Source organism: Stigmatopora nigra, chromosome 4, assembly GCF_051989575.1.
Source record: "Stigmatopora nigra isolate UIUO_SnigA chromosome 4, RoL_Snig_1.1, whole genome shotgun sequence".
NCBI classification, from domain to species: Eukaryota; Metazoa; Chordata; class Actinopteri; order Syngnathiformes; family Syngnathidae; genus Stigmatopora; species Stigmatopora nigra.
The window spans coordinates 19075108-19096651 of NC_135511.1; the positions used below are offsets into that span (position 1 = coordinate 19075108).

Below are 21544 nucleotides of genomic sequence, written 5' to 3' on the forward strand. Positions count from 1 at the left end.
GAAAGGGAAGGCATAAGATTGGGAGGCAAGGTAATGCGCTAACCGCACTGCCACCTAGCTTCGAGCGTTTGTACTTTTATAATACGTTGCGTAAAATAATGTCACCGCAGACAATTTGCTGGATTTCTCCCACTCATTGTGATCGGGAAATATCCATATGTTTTAGGAATATTTTTAATCAAATCCTTATAATCCACGCCTATTTTTTTCCAGACAGACTGACTAGATTTATGTATATAAATTGTTTTAAATTGTGCAGAACAAAGTGTTGCTATAATTGAGCTTTGCAATTCTCTCAAATCATCCCAATCGATTCAAGGGTGGATATCTAGCCTGTATATTGATTTCTTTTGTTATCATTTGCAAAAAAATGCTCCATTAAGTAATACATCATGACAACACAGTTTGTTATCCATTTACAGTATTTGTTTTCTACTCGACTGTCTGTCACGAAATGGATAGTATTGCGAAAATACTCTTACTTTCTGGAAGCAGATAAAAAGTTGTGTTTATTTCCCAAGTATCTCTGGACGCCCTTGTCTGGCAATGACTGCTATACTGTATATTACGTAACGCCTTAACAGAGTCCTGTAGCCATGTCGCAAGCTCATGCTAAATGGTTAACAACCTGCCTAGTAGGATGTACCTATTATCATCTATCCCTACAGTGCTTAAATATTAAAAAGCAAGATGTTAAAAAGCGCTTACACCAAGTGTCACAAGACATGTTCATGATATACACGATTAAAGGCTTTGGACACGGTCTAATTGTTGAAATCAATCTTTCATTAATATTTTTAGCTTGGCCCGTGCACATTTCAGATTTGTTAAACTAACGGACACGGGATGTCCTTTGCCCCGCGTCCTTTCGGACACGCGACCGGTAATGAACGGCGAGGAGGCCGGCCGGCCGGCCGGCCGGGTGACTGCGGTCCGCTGCGTCTTTATTCAGCCACTTGACAAAGGTCGGACTGTACTGTACATTTAAAGTGTGGCACTGGCATGCTAGTCGGAAGCCCAGAGAGCACACAAAGCCTTCATTCAGCGTATAAAGTCCACGTGAAGCCACCGCATTGTTCAACAGGACGGCAAATAAACTGGACTGTCAACGTCGTCCCCGTCAAATACAAAAGGACACCACCACGCCATTCCCCGCCACCCTAATGAGGGAAGACCGCGCCATTCTTGGCGTTACTGCCTATTTCCTATCGTATGGAGAAGAAAGTGGTGGTTTCTTTTCCAGATTTTCTTACGCGCAAAGCTTGGGATGAAATGACGACGCTAGCAGATTGCGCGTGACGAGCACGCCGTCAATGGCCTTTTCGTTTTGCTTTTGGAGAGGCGTGGAAATTGAATTTTCAGAGTCAAATCTCGTCTTTTCGGGCCATCGCTTCATTCCACTTTGCGGCTTTAGATACATAAAAATAGGGGGCGGGCTAGGTTCGTGTGGTCCGTAGAAAGAAAGAAAGAAAAAAATCAAATGAAATACTTGTCTGTGGAATATTTGTACGCGTTAGATGACATTCTCAAAGAGCTGCATGGAGTTCATGATGTTTTCATCCTGGACAGGAAACAGAGTAAAAAAAGAGTTCTGACGACATTTGGCATTTATAAAACAACTCACATCTTTAAGTTTTAAGCGTACGTTGGTGGAACACATATATATTTACTCCCCAGTCTTCAAATAAACGCCACAGTGATGGTTTCTTAGCCCGCAACTCAAAATGCCCGGTGGAGAGTGGTTAGCGCGTCGGCCTGACGGTTCTGGGGTCTTGGGTTGGATCCCAGCTAGGCCCTAACTGTCTGGAGTTTGCCCGGGTACTCCGCTTTCCTCCCAAATCCCCAAAACATGCACGCTAGGCTAAATTTGACACTAAATTCTCCCTAAATAGGATTGTTTTTCTGTCTCGTGGTGCCTTGCCATTGGCTGGCCACCCGTCCAGGGTGTCCCTCCCCCACCTCAACCAGCGACTGAAAAAACGAAGGATTCCGCTTACCTTCTGACAAGTCTCAATGAACTCTTCTATAGTCACGACGCCATCTCTGTTCCTGTCCATTTTCTGTAATACGGAGTTTGGACATCGGACCAAAGATTTGCAAATGTTGCATCTTTGAACCCACCTGAAAGAACTTGTCCACGTGCTCGGACGGCGCCTCGTCTCGCACGCACGGGTACGTGTACCTTCCCATCATGTCGTAAATGGATTTCATGATGGCCAGCATCTCCTGTCCCAACAAAGACGCCATCAAAGACCAGTTTCGGGGATTGTGGCCGCGTGGTTACTTACCTCTTTGGTGATGTAGCCGTCTTTGTTGATGTCGTAGAGGTTGAAGGCCCAGTTGAGCTTCTCCGTGACCGAACCCCTGAGGAGGACGGACAGGCCGATGACAAAGTCCTCGAAGCGGATGGAGCCGTTCCTGTCCACGTCGAAGGCGTTGAACAGGAAGTGAGCGTACGTGCTGGCGTCTGCCCAAGGGAAAAAAAAAAACAAAGCTAAAAGATGCTGGTCGGGCGTTGGTTGGCCTCCTGACCCGGGATCGCTCACCTCCTTGGGGAAAGAACTGAGAGTAGATGGTCTTGAAGGTCTCCTCGTCCACCAGACCGCTGGGACACTCCTGGGGGACAGAAAAAAAAATCGCTTTTACAGCTAAAAAAACACATTTTTTGGCACTAAAAGCAGGAAAATACACAAACAAGAGTGAAAACATCCTTCATTTTCTGAAGCGCTTTTCCTACAAAAGGCTTGCAGAGGGTGCTGGAGCCTACTCCGTTGACTTTGGACACCCTGAATGAGTGGTCAGCCAGTCGCAAGGCACAAAGAGACAACCAATGACTCACAGCTAAGGGCGATTTAGCATACGATAAGCCTAGCATGGATGTTTCGGGGATGTGGGATGAAAGCAGAGTACCCATAGAAAACCCATGCAAGCCAGGGGAGAGCATGCCAACAGTGACGAGCCACCTGGGACCCGACCCAGGACCCCAGAACGCGCTGCGACCCACTTTGACACTGGCCAGGTGATGGAAAAAAATGTTTTCCTTCACTTCCTGGTGTATTTTTGGGCCGCCGCTGCCGCCACTTCTATATTCAGACAAATCTGCTCATCCTTCTGAAACAAATGGTTTTGGTAAAAGAGGAACGTACATTTTTGAAGCCTCGGTAGAGCGACTGGAGTTCCTTTCTTGTGAATTTGGTCTGAGTTTGCAGTTGTTCCAGACCTTCTGGCTGGTGACGCACCGTGGACAGCTCCAGGTCGCTGTCGCTGCTGTCTGCGGGACAGACAAAGATGGGGGAGATAGAGAGTGACGTGGGAGGGGGGGGGGGCAGGTTCAGGGGGGGGGGGGACGCCGAGGTGCGGAGGACGCGTGGACTGTGGGATAAGCGTTGGGGGAAAAGAAAGACTGGCTTTTACTTTCTCAAAAAACATGGCGTTTGTTTCCAAAAGCATCCGTACAATGTGTCGGATGCCACTTGACGTCAACGTGCCAAGAGAAAGGAAAAGCCAAAACCGGGAATGGAAATGGAAATGGCGGGTAGGGGAGTGAGCCACAAAGCGCTTTTCCTTACTCACCATCTTGGGAAAAGACACCCAAAATGAAAGCACACAAGAGGACATTGGCAGAGAGAGAGACACAAGTGGGGAGGAAGAAAAGAAACAGAATAGACAGGAAATCACAGGTTTGGTGGGCCATAACGCACTGAAGATACCATTTCTTTTCATCCTTATTTTACTGTTTTAATTTTGTTTTTTTAGCTTTGTTGTAATTGCCCTTAAATAAGATTAGAATATAGTAGGCAATAATCCAGTATCCAAAATCAGATTGTCAACATCAGGTGACTGACCGGCCACAAAATGGCTGTCATCATTCCAAACAAGAGCAGTGACTAATGTGATATTAAAAACATCAGATGACAAAGCCACCAAAAAGAGGGAAATGAAACATTACAGTAAGCATTCATGGGTGACGTGGGCAAGGCGGCTGGCACACCCGCCTTTCGGATTCAATTCTGTGTCGGTCGGAGGAATTCAACTTTGTCGGAAGCTTTCTCCCGCCCGGCCTTTCCGACCCGGTTTCAACTGCGCTTCCCGTTAGCCCACGCCCGGCCGACCCAAAGCCAACGCCGCCCTCCGTTGGTCACCGGCGCCGCGCGAAGGAGTCATGTGGTATTTCTCAACACTTCAATTCATCCAGAAAATGAAGACATATTTGCCAAGGAAAAACACAATTAAAAGTGACTCGCCGAGGCTTTCCGACGCACGCTAACGCCTTTACGCGGGCGACCAATCCCCACGGGAGCGATAACGCAAATCCTATTGTTTTTGGAAGTGGCGGTTTTGCTCACCCGTCTCGGTGATGTCGATGAGGCCCAGCAAGTGCATGAGTTTGAGGAACATGATGACCAGACACACGATGCCCACCGTCTGCAGGCCCTCCGTCTCCCAGCGCACGCTCATCACGACCCCGTAATCCCCCGCTTGGCGTTCACAGTAGCGTCCCCCAACTTTGGGCTGTTTTTTCCCGTCGGCGTCCCGTCGGCGTCCCGTCGGCGTCCCGTCGCTCTGTGCCAGGCTTTTCCCCGCCGGCGTCTCTTTTTAGCTCAGTGTGTTAATTGTCTGCCCTTTTTTTTCTTCTTCTTCTTCTTCTTCTTCTTCTTCTTCTGCGCCCTCCCTTCCACCACACTTTGCATTTTTTTTTTTGCTTTTTTCCTAACTCTGACCCAGTATTTTGTGAAAATACTTTTGCAAAGGACAAGAGGTTACAGAGAAAATATATAACTTTCAACTTTCTAAAGTACTCGTCGACGGCACGGTGGAAGAGCGGTGAATGCGTCCGCCTCGCAGCTGGGTGATGGAGAGCGCAATTCCAGGTGGGTTCCGACCTTGTCGTATTCACATGTGCGTGGCTTTTCTCCGGGTGCTCCCATCTTCCCAAAAGATCAGGAATGCTAAGCTAATTGCCCGCTAAATAGTGGATGAGTTTTTTGGAAGGACCATGACCATTTTTAAAAGTCAATTCGGGCCTTTAAGAAGCCCAGTCTGTGGGCAGAAAGAGGGCGTGCTTAGAGCAGGCTGGAGTGGAAAGACAACGTGAGACTGACGTGCAGAGTTTGATAGCAATCACGTAAGAGAAAATGACACGAGACGAGGAGGAACGACCGAGATGGCCGATTGTTCAGGTCACAGGATCGCGCCACATCTCACACGCTTCTGCCATAAATAACCTTCATTTCCATCCACACCGCCATTTTCTTTCCATGGGAATTTAAGTGACACACAGAACTAAACCATCTGGCGTCCGTCTGTGGGTCCAGAGTCCAAAAAGGTGCCCTTGAATCTGAATCTAATTGTGGTAGAGCCCAATTTCAATTTTCAACGGTCTCGGGGTCTCTTGGGGGATTTTGCCGTGGATGGGGCGCACCTACTCAGCACGTATAATGGGAAAAAAAGGGGACGTGGACTCCCTGGGGGGCTGTCACACTTGTGTAAAGTTCTGACGGTCCATTGGAGAAGCTGGCTCCCCGCTGCCCTCTAGCGGACAGATGTCACATAGACGTTGAAGGAAAGACGAGCTTGAAGGCAACGGTGAAGCAAAATATCTGGGGTGATCACTTTCAGGGGGGCTTTGTCATGTCATTTGGATTTTTTTCTATTCCCTGGGGAAGAAAGAAAACAGAAGGGTGGCCAAAATGGAGTTTCAACAATTGCTGGATGAGTTAAGACCATATTACGGCTCGGAAAAGATCCTATTTGGGATATTTATGACAAAGCCCAGTCTGGATTGTCCTTTGGGGCCCCGTAAAATTCGTCTTGATGTTCCATATTTAGGCGGCCTTCCAGAATTGAAAGAAAAAAACTCAAATCAACGGCTCAATACGCCATGTATAATTGATGGCAGGTAATGCGAAACCCGGCCGGCTGTGTCACTCCTTTGGACTTTCGGGGAACAAGCTAAATCATATTCAAACCAATGATCAATAATATTAAAAAAGGACATTACTGCTAGGAATGAGAACAAGAAATGAATTGGTTGAATTAAATGTCTTTCGTTGACAATGGCATTTTATACTATATAACAGTAAAAACCTTTTTTCACTTGATTCAGATCTGATTCTTAAAAAATGGTGTTATGACGTGGCTTTTATAGAGCAAAATACCGTGCGTATTTGTCAGAAAGAAGCAACTATCAATAGCCAGCCAGTGCACTTGTAGAGTTCCATTCCAGTCCTTCCATTGGCTTAAAGAGCAGCAGCAGCAGCTTGCTGTGGCGCGTCCTGGAAACAATCAATACAAAATAAAAGCGTCGCAATAACAACATGTCTCCCGCCGTTCTTTTTACAAGGCTTTCCCTGGCCTTGCGCCAGCACACATTTTTTGGGGGGGGCCACGGATATTGCAGGGCAGGTTTTGCCCGCGGGCAATGTGGGCGGCTGCCTAGGGCGCCATCTACGCGGGGGCGCATGACCACCTCATCTCACCTCTTTCAAAATTTCTATAACTTTTCTCCTTGTCTAGACTGTGGCTCGCTCAATGGCTCAAAAAGGGGTGTGGCCCCTTACCTTCAAAAGAGGACATGGGCTCCAGTATGCCAAACTGCTTAAGAACGGCCACAAAGAGGATGAGGACCACGCCGATGGCAAACAGCTCCATGCCTTGGATCCCCATAGCGGGGCTCCGCTAGGGTTCAATCGCTCGGGGATGTCTCAGAAGGAAAACGTGGGCCCACGGCATCGTGACCTCGCCATCCGGCGAGGAAAAAGTCCAAGGTGGCTCCGTCCGACACCACGGCGAGCCAATCCTTCACCCCATCATGGGCAAGAGACGGACGGGAAGGCGCTCCGTCTTTACAAAAACATTCCCCGTTGAAAGGAAAGATGCACTTTTTGTCTTCGGAGCAACAGTCCTCGTGGGACAAGCGGGTCTGGTTAATGCCTGGAAATCCCGAGTTGAAGTTAAGGCTCCGGTCACTTGTTCCAGCTCCTAATATGTCCGGGATGGCGCCGTTTGCAAAGAGGGAAGGGATATCCCGCCAAAGTCTCCGCCCTTCCCCCCCACACCCTCCGGCTTCCCATCCAAAGCATCCTGTACACGATTTACCCCCAGGCTAGCATTACCCCCTCCCTCCTTGTTTCTCAGTTTCAAGCGATATGCATTGGAGTGGGCAACGAAACGCCTCGTCAGCGTCTTTGCCACTTTGTCCGTCCCATTTTTTGGCCGGCGCTCCCTTACAAATCGCCTTTTGCCCTTTACCTCAAAAATGTGTCACCATGCAAAGAATGGGAGCGCTATTTCAAGGGCACACTGTCTTGTCTTGACGCTAAAGGAAGTCAACGCCAATGACTGACAGCCTTGATGTGGACATGAGAGACAATCTATCTTTTTTTAAATTATTTTTTTATACCCTAAGTCCAATTGCGCCCCGGGCGGTCGGGCACATTGCCCAAAGCAAAAACCAATTGCATCCTATCTGGAGAGAATACGCTAATTGATGCTGGCTAATGCTTGGTGTGGATGGCTGTATTAATGCACTCAAAAGCCGGACGCAAAAAAAAAAAAACGACAAAATGACGTCAGTCAGCAAAACCCAAATGGTGGTGGTCAAGCACACTATTTCAAATCTCCACTCGAAGCAGTTAAAACAAGCATCAAACATGGTTTACTGACACCAAAGTCCAAATACGTTAAGACGTAAGTTCTAGATATGACAAGTCCTTGGCACGGTCAAGAAGTTGAGAGGATTTCCTACCCGAGCGATGGTACCTGGCCGCGCCGTGGGAAAGACAGCTGGGCCGCCGCGAGAGGCGGCGCCGGGCTTCCACGGAGAGGGCGGCCATCACGGCTCCCATCCCGAACACGAGCCCAGCCGAGCCCAGACCGATGTCAAACGCAGCGGCGAGACGTCGATCTACGGCCCAGGTGGCTCGGGACAGAGTGATGGACGGAAAGGCTGTGGGTGTGGGGGCGTTGTTTGCCCCCCCCGACCCTTTGGCGGGGCCCACTTTCAAATGTCTTTGAAGCTAGACGGGTGTCGGTGATCAAAAGGCGCCCTCGACCTTTCCCGTCGGCAAACGTGCTCTCTGTCAACTTCTCGGCGCTGACTTCAAATACAAAGTCAAAAGAGGATTTCTGCTTTTTTTGCGCTCATCCCAACTTTGATGGGTTGAACGCCGGGGGCGCTATTTGCTACGGCCAATCAGGGCGGCTACCTATGGCGCAATGTATTTAGGGGCGCACATGAGCCTCTATTTGAGACTTGGGTCTCATTTTGACGTCAAATGAGTGGCATAACCCGTTTCCAATGGGGTCTCCCCCTAGCGTCAATAAAGTGTCATTACATTCAATGTCAAATGAGCCAATATGTAACCATTTCTTGTGATTGTGACCAATTTCTTGGGCACTAAATTCATCTACTACTCTATTTTGTGGTCCGGTCCGACCATCAGCTGTTGCTTAATAACGCTTTAATCTAAGATGGCAGGCCATGAGAACAGTTCATTTCTAAATGGGGACGTTTCCATTAGATCGCAACACACAATTGACTCCTCCAAAACAATTCCATGAGGATTTGATGGCCGTAGTCACAGTAGTTAAGTCACCTTCTTCTACCAGAGCCACAGCGATGCTACTTCTGAACACAAGAGGGTGCTATAAAACCTAAAACCAAAGCAGCGACAACAAAACATTTGATTCCACTTGTAGGAGAAAGAGCATATCTCTTGATTATTTGGAAGCAAAAACGCCTTGTAGAGTTACTACACGGTCTTGAGAGGACCTTTACACCTCAACTTTGCTTTTTAGTAGACTTTTAAAAGAGGAAAATGACCAAAAGCTCCACCGCCCAAATCCAATTCAAAGTATACACATGAATACGTGCCTCGAGCCAAGGATGACATTTTTTCTGAAAGCAGCAGGCGTGGAAACGACGACATAGGAAACAAATATTGCCTCTCAAAAACAAGTTATCATGCTGTAAATACTACCGTGTTGAACGGAACGGATCTACCTTGACCGGGCGTTCCCGCCAGGAAGGCCAGAAATTGGCGCAGCAGCTTGCCAACGTCCTTTGTGCAGGCTTCCCCGCAGGAGTTCATCCTCTCCAGATTTGGACGCCAATGGTCCAAAAACGGAAAGATGTATCCCGGACTCGACGGCTCGGTTACATTCCGCTTCTGGGAAGCACCTTGGAGGGAGGGGTGGCAGCATCTTGCCTCCCCGACGGTCTCCCGGACCCACGGCTCACGTGACCTGGCGGATTTCCGACCGCTATCACTTAAGCGCCAGCCGGGCCCGACCACATCCTCCATCAGTCGGCGCTAGCCGCGGCAAAGCAGATGAGCATTCCGCAAAAGCTCGACGGCAATCGCTTGGCCTGGTCTCGCATCCGTACTCTAATCCGACTCTTATTACAGTCCGACCGTGCCATCATAGGAGCCGAGGCCGGCCGGATATGTAGGCGTTGCCTTCTTCTTTTGCAAAGTGCACAAATAGCGTGACGCGGACAAAAAAAGGCGTGGCTGTTGATGATTGGAAAAGAGCACAACAAGCAAGTTTCCATTGTAATGACACAATGTAATGGTTGTCCAAAAACAACTCATATCCTTACTAACAACACCTTACTTGAATGTCAAAGACAGTTCTAGAAATCAGCATTTCATGTCGCTAAAAATGCTACTCTAGTTTTCCAGTCAAAATATCTGGCAACCTCTATTTGGTCAACATCTGGGGGGAGAACTATTGTGCAGGAGTTCATTGTCTGTTCTGCCTATTCCCACATGGATGACGGGGGGTGCTGGAGCCGATCTAATGCAAAATCAGTCGTCATGTCGCACTTTCTATAGCCTGAATGACATTGTAAAAGTCTCCTTGACGTTCCGTGGGCCAGAGAAGGACCCGTACGGCCAACCTCTGCCGCGGTGACGAGCAATTTGTCAAATTGCATCTCCCTGCTACACTTTCAGCACCGAGCGTCCGCCACCCTCACCCTCCTCACCCTCTGTCAGCCTCCCTCCATCAATACACATCTCCATCCGAATGCCTCTATTTTTAGCCGCCGGCCGTCACGGAGAGGAGGGAGGGAGGGAGGTTTGGGCAAATCCCGAAAACAAGGGCCAATCCGCCGTGCGCGCTATCAGACGCGAGTCATGCGGCGAGCTGCCCTTTGCCACCTTTCCTCCTAACGATCCGCTCGCAAGACGTTCAAATGACAAGAACCAAGGGAAGAAAACATTCCCCGGCTATTTTCCGCTGGAGGTGCAGTATGGGTACGCCAATTCCATAGGCGACCAATCAAGAGGAAACATCGAATCCCTTTAAAGACGAGGCCCGAACACGGCGGGCCATATCCGAGTGTCGTGATCCGTTACATTTACTCCGCTACGTTTATTGGAGTGACTTTTTGGAGAAAAAAAAATGCTCACGCTGATACATTTGTATCAGGCAGAAATGTATCTATTTTTTGCTCAAAGAAGACCAACATTTGTTTTTAAAGGCACCCTATCTATCATGTTCATTGGATATTTGGGATCTTTACAGAGCTTTTCTTTCAAAAGTACACCAGAAAAAGCACTTTTGCTGCAATATAATATACTAGCGATGTTAGCATGCAGGCTAATTTTACCCACTCAATAGCAGAGGAAGCAAAATTATGTCTTGAGCCGTTGATATATTCTTTTGTTTGTATGTCGGGATGAGGCGAGCGCTCGAGACTTAGCTAAACCAAAACAATGGTGGCTTCCTCGCTTCCTACCTTTGTCTTGAGGTTGCGTGCTGGCGATGATCCACTTGACCAGGCAACACTTCATCAGAGTCTTGCGAGAGAAGCGCGGCTTCTGCCATTTGCCCGAGGCCTTCCCGCGCCCCGACGACGGCGCCGGCTCCACGCCGTTGGGGTCTCCCAGTAGGGCGCCGTCCGCCGCTTTAGCGTCCACCTGCGGGGGAAAATGCCACGAGAGACGCTCAATGTGAAGTCTGTCAAGTCTGGGAACTCGTCTCCATCGCCAATTGCTTGCAATATCACATTCCAAAACATTGTTGTCACAATAATGTTTAATCTTGATTTTTTTAAAAATCCCTTTCACCTAATAGTGACTTTTTCCCCATTTTGATCGTTTGTTTTTGGTTTTTTTTTTTGCCCTTTGCACACCCTTAAAAAGGTCAAATATCGCTCCCTGTTTTCAACTGTAAACAAAAGCCTTTCCATTTTCGACGTCTTTTCACGCATGGAACACACGTACAAGGATTTGCCGCCGTTTACTGGGCCAGGCGCAACGTCGGCGTTTCGCGGGCCGTAAAATCCCGGGAAGCTCCGACGCCCCCCGCCGACATAAAATAAACAGAGTAAAAGGCGCCTGTGAATATTTACAGAATGCGGCCGGCGCAGAAGAAACGCAGAAGAAAGCGCCGTCGGAGCCAGAACAGGAGGGAATTGATCCCGCCGGCGCGCCGCCACGGAAATAAATGTCTTTGACGGCGCCGTGGAGGAAAACACAACAGAAGAAAAAAAAAAAAGAAAGAAATAAAAAGTAGCGAGAAGGTCTGCCAGCTTTCCTGGAAGAGCTCCAGCCAATTAGCATAATGAATCCCACCCGCCGAGGACGAGTCGAGGTGAAGACGTGGCGGCGGGCGAGGAAGGGCGCCGCCGACGCTCAAACGGGCGACGTACGGGATTTGCCATCGCCCCACCTTTCCTGTTAATCAAGGCGAGGGTGTCAGACTCGCCTTGGTTGGCTCGCAAGCCACTTTAACTTCAATCATTTTAAATGTTTATTTTAGCTTTTTTTTTATATATTTTAGATTTTACAAAATGAAAACACAGAAAAAAATGGATTAAAATGACAATGATTGATTTAAAAGGGGGAAAATGTGGAAATGTAATCTCCATCTATACTTTTCATTTGAATTTGATCCTAAAATAGAAAGTCGGCACTCATCGTTGACTTTTTGGCCCCAGGGCCGGCACTTTGACACCTGTGGCCTCACAGTTTCTAGGGCTCCTGGGTTCGATTCCGGGTCACTCCTTGTGTGTGGAGTTTGCATGTTTTTCCTGGGTTTGTGTGGGTTTTTTCTGGGTACTCCAGTTTCTTCCCACATCCCAAAAACATGCATGCTAAAATGATGGAAGACTCCAAATGGCCTATCACGGGTTGCCCTTAGTCTCCTTGTCCCCTGCGATTGGCTGGCCACCCATTCTGGGTGTCCCTTGTGAGGAGAAGTGGTTCAGAAAATGAAGGAAGACTCAAGCCAACTTTAGCGGCCCAAGAAGCTCTTTTGCAATGAGAAAGGACAAAGCAGCGGAGCAAATTTGGCCAGCCTTTTTATTGAGGATTACGGCCCAAATGAAGCGCGCTGCGGGCAGACGGCGTTTTTCAGGCGGAAAACTCCTTGGCTACACGGACGGCTTACTCACGCGCCGACGAGCACTCGTCCGACACGCTATCGGGCCGGCCGCGCCACGAATCGCGCGCGCAAGTCTCCACGGCGCGGCCAAGCGAAACTAAATGGAACGACGGCAAGACAAAAGCCGTCCACGTCGGAATTCTCTTGCGCACAAAACCGAGCGGACGAGAGACGCTGATTCTCGCTGAACTTTTGACACGCTAGCTTGAATGAACTTGGCCGGACACGAGGGCAGCAAAGGTCAGCAGAATACAACGACTTCTTACAGCGGGGGAAAACAAACAAACTCCAGGTCACATTTTTGCACCGTGCTATAAAGTGTTTTTGTTTTTTTTTGTCGTATTACGGGGGCATTTCAGCCTTTCTGTTTATTGGCTGGAGCACATCATTTAGCACGTCCGGCCCATGGTTCTAAGGTCGAGGCTAATAGCACGCTAAATTGTTACTAGCCACAAGTGTTTTGTGGAGAAAAATGACCATATCTAATAAAAATCAGGATTTTGCCATTGTCTCACTGTCATTTTGCCCCTCATTTGATTAAAAAAAGTCATTTTTCTTGGTTTTGGTAACAAAATGAGGGTTGGAAGAGAATTTCTTTTAAAGTTAAAATCGATGTTAATACAATCAGTCCAAGAATAATAGCGAAAGAGTCCAATTGTGCGATAAGCAATGACTCCGCCCTCCTTATTTTACATTCCCACGCAAGGTAAACATGGAAATGTTGGATGGGATGAATATTCATGCATGAAGAAAGCCTGTAAAGGCCCTCCAGGGGAAAATCTATTTTTATGCCCACTTCCAGAGCAGCCAGTCATTTCCATATTCCTCTTAATCCACGCGGGAGGCCGCACTCCAGTGGAAATTGGCTTGGACGGCATGAGGAAAGGACGGCATGAGGAAAGGCCGGCAGATAGCGGGAGAAGAAAGATCCAGGCCCGATGGAACCTCGTCTGCAAACATTGAAGGACAAAAATGGCTTTCCCTCAACGTTAGGCGGACATTTTCATAAGTGTCGAGAAGATGAGATTTCAGTCAGCCTCATCGTGAACAGCCTTTCTTTTCCTCGATTGTACTTTTTGCCCAACGGTCAAGATGGAATCTTTCTCTTCGCCTCTTTTTTTCCCCACTAATGAACCCTCAAAGGACGCCAAGACGCTATTATTCCGATGAAGTGGACCGCACTTTGTCATTTCGGGCCGTGTCCAGTAAAGAAGACATATGGCCGGCTCCCGGGAGTCCAAAGGGGGCGTGTCTTCTCCTCTATTTGTGAGCCAAGGGGCAGCTCTCGCTCGCCGCAAAATGGAAAGGGAGGGGTGGAATGCTCGCGCCGTATGGAGGGCGAATTGGACGTCCTCTCGCTCGGGAGGGAGGGACGGCAAAACGGATGGCGGACGGACGGAGGAAGTAAAGGACATTGGAAAAAGGGGCGGGACAAGACGCAGCGGGCCCGTTAAAAAATTCAAGGAGTCTAACCTTACCGTTCACGCCATCGGACACGGCGAGGTGCAACGTGACGCCTGGCGTCCGTGGACCGAGAACATGTGAGGAGTCCTTCAAATTTCCACTGACAAGGTTGGCTTGTTGCGGCCATATTCCATTAAAAATTAAAAGTGCTACATCTACTCACAAAATGAATCAGAAGGGGTTCAGTCAGTTGAGTTTTTGGAAAGTTGAATTTTTTGCGAGCAGAGTCGCATTTTAAAAGAAGAGTTCTACCTTCCGAGGAGAGCAAAACGACCTCCTGCGGGCGCGGGAAAAATTCACCAGACGCAAAACATGTTGACGCCCATTTTGAAATAAATACGTGTATTGACGTTTCGTTTGAGATTTTTTGAACTTTGCATTGGGAAACTTGAATTTCTTTGGGTATCTGGAGGCAAAATTCCCCGACAGTGACGTTTGGCCACCTTAATATTTCGTAAACGCGCCTCGTCTTGGCGGGGATTTGACTGCAATGACCACAGATGGGCGTCCCGCATCCCGCATCTTAATAGATTTTTCCAGCGCAAGCTCACCAGGAAAGTGGCGAGGCGACGAAGAGGAGGGAGAAGAAGCGCGGCAAAGGAAGATGCAAAGTGACACTTGGCGGCCGAAACCGCACCTGCGGGTTAAGAGTGCGGCCGGCGGTGGCCGCTCGCCGTCGCGCACTTACATAACTTTGCCCGCCGGCAACTCGCCCCGCCGCCCGGACAACGCTCGCAATGATAACGACGAGTGGAAACGCGGCAACAAGCGGTCGGCTTGAATTGGAAGTGGTCTGCGACGGGGAAACGGAAACGGACGCAACGACCGTGGTCTTACCTGCATGATGCCTGTCCACGGGGTGCTCAACTGGGCTTTCTGCGAGGACCTCCGCCTCCGACGCGTCTGCCTCTCTGCTGGGATGCCGAGGAATGCGACGCCCAGAGACCGTCAACCGGCTAGAGAGAGAGGAAAAAGAGAGAGAGAGAGAGAGAGAGAGAGAGAAAATGAGCTTGGAAGGGGAGGGGGCCCGCTTGTGAGCATTTTGATCCATCCCTAATGAGGGGGAGTCAACAGGCGGCTGAAAATGACTTCAAAATCACAAATCTAAAGACTTTATTGTCATCATACACAGCTGCGTAGGACCAAATTGACAAAGTGCGTTTTCCCAGTAAAACATCACAGCTCGGTGAATTCTGAAATATTGCACAGTCTAAGTCATGTGTGTCAAAGTGGCGGCCCGGGGGCCAAATCTGGCCCACCACATCATTTTGTGTGGCCCAGGAAAGTCAATCATGAGTGCCAACTTTCTGTTTTAGGGTCAAATTCAAATGAAAAGCATAGATGTATATTCAATTTCCTGATTTTCCCCCTTTTAAATGAATAATTTAATCAAATTTTGGTCATTTTAGTTCAAAAATCATTTTGTAAAATCTAAAAATATATTTTAAAAAAGCTAAAATAAACATTGTTTTAGATCTATAAAAACTGAATATTCAGGGCTTTTAATCCAGTTCTTTTAATCCATTTATTAAAAAGGAAATCTAAATATTCTATCTAAAATGATCCACGTGAAATGAAGTTGACGTTAAAGTGGCCCGCCAACCAACCCGAGTCTGACACCCTTGGTCTACACCTCTGAAAAAAAATGGTGCCATATAGCTGGCACCCTGGGCCATCTCCTACGTCGCACGTAGCAAAAAGCGGCTCTGGCTAACTTACGCTAAGCGAGTTTGTAAGCCACGGGGAGAGAAATCCAATTAAAGCTCCGCCGGAGGTCGTTGGACCAAGAAGACGGCCGGGTGACCTGGGCTCACACGCCGACCAGTCACGGCGCTTCCTCGCACGTGCCGTCCCACCGTAACGGCTAAATGGCCCCGGGGACGCAGGAGGAAGAAATGCCGTCTGTCGCGGGAAGAAAACAAATGGGCGTCCCGCCGGGGCCACAAAATAAAGCGCCATCTTGGGGACGGTTTGCTTCATTGACATCCAGCCCGAATACTTGGGCCCCCCGAGAAGGATTTCCCGTTTCTATGGAGAACATGGGCTATTTTTAGGCCCGATATAAATAGACGTGCGTGTCGCTCGGAAGGTGGGCGTCGCACGCGCGCGCGGGGGTGCCCGAGTATCCCTCTCGTCAAAGTCGCTTCTCAAAGTGGGTGGAACCGTACGGAGAAAAGTATCTGGAGGCGGACGGCGTTTGGATCCGTGTCACAAATGTCATAAATGATGGTGGCCGTGCTTTGGTGGGGATCGCAGGATCAACTTTGTAACCGTGGAAACAGTTGCTAAGGAGCAAAATGTGCAATCCCGGGAGGGACAATTACACAACATCAGGTACACGTCATTTTAGTGATAGACACACACACACACACAAGCACAGGTAACCCGGCTAGGTAGATAACTAACTCAAAGTTAACATGTTCATTTTCTGTAGCGTTTATCTCAAGGGTGTAAAACTCCATTTCATGTGAGCCCGACCACTTGGGATATAATAATGATTTATTTTTCTTTTATAAATATATTAAAAGAACTTGATCAAAAGCTCTAAATATTCAGTTTTAAATAGATATAAAACAGTTTATTTGAACTTTTTTTACTTAGTAAGGGAAAACATTTAATTATCTGTTTTTCATATTGAATGGAAACATTTTTTAATGATATTCAATATCAAGTGGAAAACCGAAAATATTTAATTTTTAGATTTTACAAAATGCTTTTTGACCTAAAAACACCACAAAAAATGGATTAAAAAATGACAATGATTGATTTTAAAAAGGGGACAATCAGGAAATATAATATACATCTATCATCTTCATTTGAACTTGATGCCAAAACAGAAAGTCGGCATTCACTTACTCAGACCGCACCAAATGAGGCGACGGGCCAAATTTGACCCCCGGGCCGCCACTTTGACACCTGGGCTGGAGCCTATGCCAGCCAACTATGGGGAGCCGGTTCGGGAACACTGTTATTTATATATTTAAAATCAGGCATTATCTCTAAGCCTTTTTCTGGTTTATCCAATTGAATGACAGTGGATTTCTCAGCAGGTCCCAGAAAATAAATCCTCCAAAAAAAAAAAAAAACGATGTGATAGTGACAGCAGGCCCAAATGGTTACATCATGCCTTGGGAATGGGAGGATTAATTCCTAAGCGAACACAAGCTCTTCTACACGAGGAAGAGGCTTCCCCACACTCAGACACTGTCCCATCTAAAAAGGAGAGTCGGCACGTCCCAAATCCCTACGCGGCAGTCAGACAGAACAACGATAAAAATCACAAAGATGACTGTACAAAACTCAATTATGACTCTTTCATTTTGCTCGCCGGAAATAATTGGAGTCAACCTGAATGTCATTGCTTAATTAAACCTCTTCAAAATCACTGCAGTGTTGAGTTTTTTTTTAAATGTATTTACAGGACAAGCTTTCTTCGCCTAGGATTAGGGAAGATGGGATGTCCCCATGGCAAAATTATGAAAGTCCACTTTTGTGGATATCTGGAAAATACAGGTATAATCAGCACTTTCAATTTTTAGTGCTCCACAAAATAAGCTTGTGAACAAAATTTGGCTTTCAACAATAAATGTAAACATTTTGTAAGGTTATGAATTGAGCGCTCTTCATTTGTGATGTTCTTTTGGTTCTGCTAAGTTTGTTTTACTACTGTAAATATTTATATATAGCATAGTACTGCTTTTTTGTTGCTATTTATACCTCAAGATGGTAGCGAACTCTTTCACTGCCATGGGCAATTATAAACATCTGCTCCATTTCAACTGTGACGTCAAGTTTCAGTAGCAGCCAAAACGATAATACTTCGAAATAAATAAATACCGATCCTCTGAAAAAATGACGTGTATGGGGCCCCATTTCCAATCACATATTCGAATCTTTGGATGTCCTGTTAACCATGGAACATTTCAGGAAACCACACTCGGTTCTATGACCTCTTCTCATAAATCAATGGTCATATTTGCTTTTAATATCTCTGTTTGAAAGCTCATTACTGTACAGTAGAGGCAGAAATGTTCATCCAGCAGGGGAGGGATTATTTAAATCGGCTCTTCTATCTGCTCACGTTGTCATTATATTCTACTGTAGTATTATCTGGACTAAAAGTTGCACTTTTATAGTTTGGCTGGGCCTGTGACACTACATTGGGTGTTTTTACTTAATGTTTTTAACTGCAGTAAAATATACCGGTGTTAGATGATTAGCAGCCGTAAATAACAATGACGTAGAAGGCAAAACAATGCGGGGTTAGCTTGTTTGTGATTGTTAGCCCCGGCCCTAGTAAGCAGAAATCCCGGTTTTAATCATTTCAAATGATAAAGGACGCCTTTTCCAACATCCAGTGCACGCTTGTAGGGTCGCGGGTGGTAAAAAGAAGTTATAGTTACCTCTCAGTAGAACAGATTTGAAGGTAGCCCAAGTTGCTTCCGTGTCAGAGGCAACGAACGTCCCCGGCCGGACGGAGGTTCTTCCACAGAATTTCATCCCGTTGCACGATAATACAACAAATAAGTCTCCTCACAAACTTTTGCACTTAGTTGTTGGGCGAGCAAAATCCGGTCCTGGGGGGCCTCCCGTCTGTCGTCCAATAGGTTATTCCATATCCCTCTTTCGCCAAAATACCACAATTAAACGAAAACTCCATCGACGAGCTCGCCAAAGGCGATTCCAACCTGATGATTGGATTCAGGTGTTGGAGGAGAGCAACATGGAAAACCCGGAAACCCACTCGGTTTCTTGCGGACCGGAGTTATTGTTGTTGGACATTTCTACAATTACAGGAGCAACATGGAAAACCCGGAAAACGGACTTCAGTTCTTGTGGAACGGAGTTACTGTTGTGCAATTAGAAATGATGAATTTGTATAAATTTTCATTATTCAGTTTTGAGTAGTCGTTCAACTATGAGTGAGTAAAAACCCTGCTGTGGGGTGTTGTATTGATTGGATTCCACTTTCTAATTTATTTTATTTTCTCATTATAAAAGTACAAATACCTAGAATGATTCCTAAAAAAATACATGGGGCCAAGAGTATCTTTTGAATAGCTGTCCTATATCAATAGTCACCCACACAGGAATATAGTGAGGAAGTCTTTGGATAGATAGCCATTTCAATGCCAAAAAAAAATGTATTTAAAAAGTTAAAATAGAAAAAAATGAGCTAACTTTCGCCCTCTGGCGGACAGACAGATGTAAGTCACCTGTAATCGAGTTTCACCATGAATCGTGGAGCACGCACTGGCAAAAAAATGGATCGTTTATTTGGGACCAAGTTCAAGGATACAACAAAAACCAACGAGGAGCCAATGACCACAGAATATTTACAAATGCGTATCTACAACAACTGACTGCAAGTGTGGATGTGATGAGGGGGGCGGGGCACCGTCTCATTACCATTTGGTGGTCTTTACGAATTCTCCTCGTCAATCTTGGGCGCCAGGTAGTACTTCACGTAGCCCATGTCGGCAATCTTGTACTCCACCACTAAAGACACGGGATGGGAATAAACGACGGGTGAGTGACAACGCTCGAGTATAATTTTGTCATCTGCTCAGTCGGTCTTGACTTTTGAGTATTTTCTGTCCGTCTGTCTCGCTGCTTACCGAGAGGAATGTCAGCGGACATGCTGAGGGTGACCGTCTTGGACAGCGGCGAGGCTTTGGTGAAAAAGTTCAAATAATTGAGGGCAAAGATCAGCTGAACCGGCTCGTTCATCTCGATGGTCACCTGCAAACATTTGGCAAAGCGCTAAGCAACGCTAACAACAACAACAACAACAAAAGAGGAATATCTGGCGGTCAATCTCACCGCCTCGTCCTCCTTGTCCACGTTGCTGGTCTGGGACAGCTTGACGTTCCCCGTGCCCAGCTCCCCGTTGGCCGAGAACTTGACGCCGTCCTTGGCGCAGGAGATCATGAGGGCGTCGCCGATCTGCGACAGGTCGCGGCAGATTCGGGCAAACTCCCCGGAGGGCATCTTCACCACGCAGCTGTATTCCTGCTCCTGTCCAGCAGAGGCAAAAGAGGTCAGGGTGACGTTCTCGCCCCTCTCGCCAAGCTCGGGAACGTCACGAGAACCTACCGGAATTCCCAGTTGCTCCACGTCCAGGTCCATCAACTTCATCTCGTAGTCCGACACTTTCTCCTGGTCTGAAAAATGGAGCGGGGATTTAAAGAAAGGAGGACGGTGGACGGACGATTTGCAGCCGGGCGGGACTCACTGGTGGTCTCGAACACCAGCGTCAGCGTGTCTGCATTGTCGGCAGCTCTGAGGGTGATGATGTCTTCGTTTCCTGCACACTTCAGTATTTTTGACATGCTGCAAAGAAAAGGACGTCACGTATGATTTCTTTGTTTTCCTAAATTAGGGATTAAAACCGAAGGGCGAAAGAAACATTGTGTTCACAGCCGTTTTGTTCGTTTGTTGCTTGTGATTTTTCATTGTTCGCTACGAGAAAATGTGACCGAGCAAAATTAAGTAACTTTGGCTTTGACAAGTCACAATATGAAGAATACTACATAATGGTACGCTTGCTTTTTACCACTGGCTATACTGGCAAAGTTATACTTTCGGCGTAACCCGAATGCATATTCGTACGTGACGACAAAGTGACGTACATCCGGGAGCGACTGTTCCCGGGTTCCACAAGTATTCCCGCCAATTCTCGAATTGGCGCTCAAGTGACGTCACTGGACACTTGTTGTGCGAGCCGCTGTAGTTCTTTTCCTGGCGCCCGATAAACCTTTTCCAAGCACTTTTACCAATAGGAATGACCAAAGCAGTACATATAAACCCACTTTTCTTTTGTTACTAGGCTATTGTGTCACTGGGAGGGACGTGTCCGGGCAGGTCCGCCATGACGGCTCGGTTTCCGAGCGCACAATAAGACCCCAAGTTAAAGACGACATTGAAAGCCTTTCGTCTAGCGGAACGTCAACCAAAGTTCTCATTTCACGAAGCCGCGAATTTGAGCTCGGCTCACCTGCCCAAGTTGACTCCCATGGCGAGGTTTCTGTCGCAGCGGTACGAGTCGAAGCCGTCACTGCGCAGGGTAAGTTGTACAAGGGAGACGTGAGACGAGTCCATGCTCTGGAGCGCGATGCCGGACGAGCTGACGTCCCAACACGCCTCCGTGATCAAATCCTTCAGGGCATCGAGCACTTTCTTCAGAATAGATCCCTGCACCAGGCGAGCCTCGAACATGTTTCTTGTCGTTGGGGGAGTGCTAGCTGAAAAGTTCCAAACTGTCCGTGGTTGCTACCTCCGAGTAAGAGAAGGCCAAATTTGGAACAGGCCCGGGGATAAAAGAAAAAAACAACAACCACAAAACAGGAGCGACGTAGACTTGAAGTACGAAGGAAGGCTTTGAGCTGCTCAACGCGCCACTGCTATGTTATAGTGATTCCGTGTCCTGACGTCACTTCTGGTTTAGACCGAACCTTTTCCGCCGGAGAAAAATTCCCGGCGTGGCAGCCATTTTTGAAAGGTCGTCCCGCCGAAGAAAAAGTGCCGGCGCGGCAGCCATTTTTGAGAGGTCATCCGAAGTGACTAATTTTGGTCGTTTAAAAAAACTAACTTAAACTCATACATGCCACGGACACCTTATTCAGTGGGTTAGAAAGAATGAAAATACATTATCCAAATTAACAACCTGATTTTTGTATGACCC

General features: G+C 47.4%; 2 protein-coding genes across 4 annotated transcripts; both read right to left on the minus strand.

Moving 5' to 3' along the window:
* Nucleotides 1–473: 473 nt before the first annotated feature.
* Nucleotides 474–18576, minus strand: LOC144195541 (calsenilin-like). 3 transcript variants are annotated; one of them, XM_077715251.1, is made up of 9 exons: nucleotides 18264–18576; nucleotides 14698–14816; nucleotides 10748–10928; nucleotides 3147–3271; nucleotides 2547–2616; nucleotides 2289–2467; nucleotides 2122–2226; nucleotides 1998–2060; nucleotides 474–1561 (listed from the first exon to the last, which is right to left on the minus strand). In XM_077715251.1, exons 2-9 carry the CDS (start codon nucleotides 14701–14703, stop codon nucleotides 1514–1516), a joined length of 777 nt encoding a protein of 258 aa, XP_077571377.1. In that variant the 5' UTR covers nucleotides 14704–14816; nucleotides 18264–18576; the 3' UTR covers nucleotides 474–1513. The 3 variants fall into 3 exon arrangements, with proteins under 3 accessions (XP_077571377.1, XP_077571379.1, XP_077571378.1); XM_077715253.1 differs by lacking the exons at nucleotides 10748–10928; nucleotides 14698–14816; nucleotides 18264–18576 and adding an exon at nucleotides 6561–6996; XM_077715252.1 differs by lacking the exons at nucleotides 10748–10928; nucleotides 14698–14816; nucleotides 18264–18576 and adding an exon at nucleotides 4347–4501.
* A 538-nt stretch (nucleotides 18577–19114) lies between these two features.
* Nucleotides 19115–21309, minus strand: LOC144195540 (proliferating cell nuclear antigen). Its single transcript, XM_077715249.1, has 6 exons — nucleotides 20858–21309; nucleotides 20096–20193; nucleotides 19957–20024; nucleotides 19684–19878; nucleotides 19479–19602; nucleotides 19115–19359 (listed from the first exon to the last, which is right to left on the minus strand). The coding sequence occupies exons 1-6, from the start codon at nucleotides 21076–21078 to the stop codon at nucleotides 19283–19285; spliced, it is 783 nt and encodes a 260-aa protein (XP_077571375.1). The 5' UTR covers nucleotides 21079–21309; the 3' UTR covers nucleotides 19115–19282.
* Between the last annotated feature and the right edge of the window lie 235 nt (nucleotides 21310–21544).

Coding starts and splice junctions, on each gene's coding strand:
- LOC144195541 (XM_077715251.1), bottom strand. Junction 2,617..3,146: donor TCTACCGAGGCTTCAAAAAT/GTACGTTCCTCT, acceptor TCTGTCCCCCAG/GAGTGTCCCAGCGGTCTGGT. Junction 2,468..2,546: donor TCAGTTCTTTCCCCAAGGAG/GTGAGCGATCCC, acceptor TCCCTTGGGCAG/ACGCCAGCACGTACGCTCAC.
- LOC144195540 (XM_077715249.1), bottom strand. CDS start 21,078: ATGTTCGAGGCTCGCCTGGTGCAGGGATCTATTCTGAAGAAAGTGCTC. Junction 19,879..19,956: donor TGGAGCAACTGGGAATTCCG/GTAGGTTCTCGT, acceptor TCTGCTGGACAG/GAGCAGGAATACAGCTGCGT. Junction 19,603..19,683: donor TGGACAAGGAGGACGAGGCG/GTGAGATTGACC, acceptor AAATGTTTGCAG/GTGACCATCGAGATGAACGA.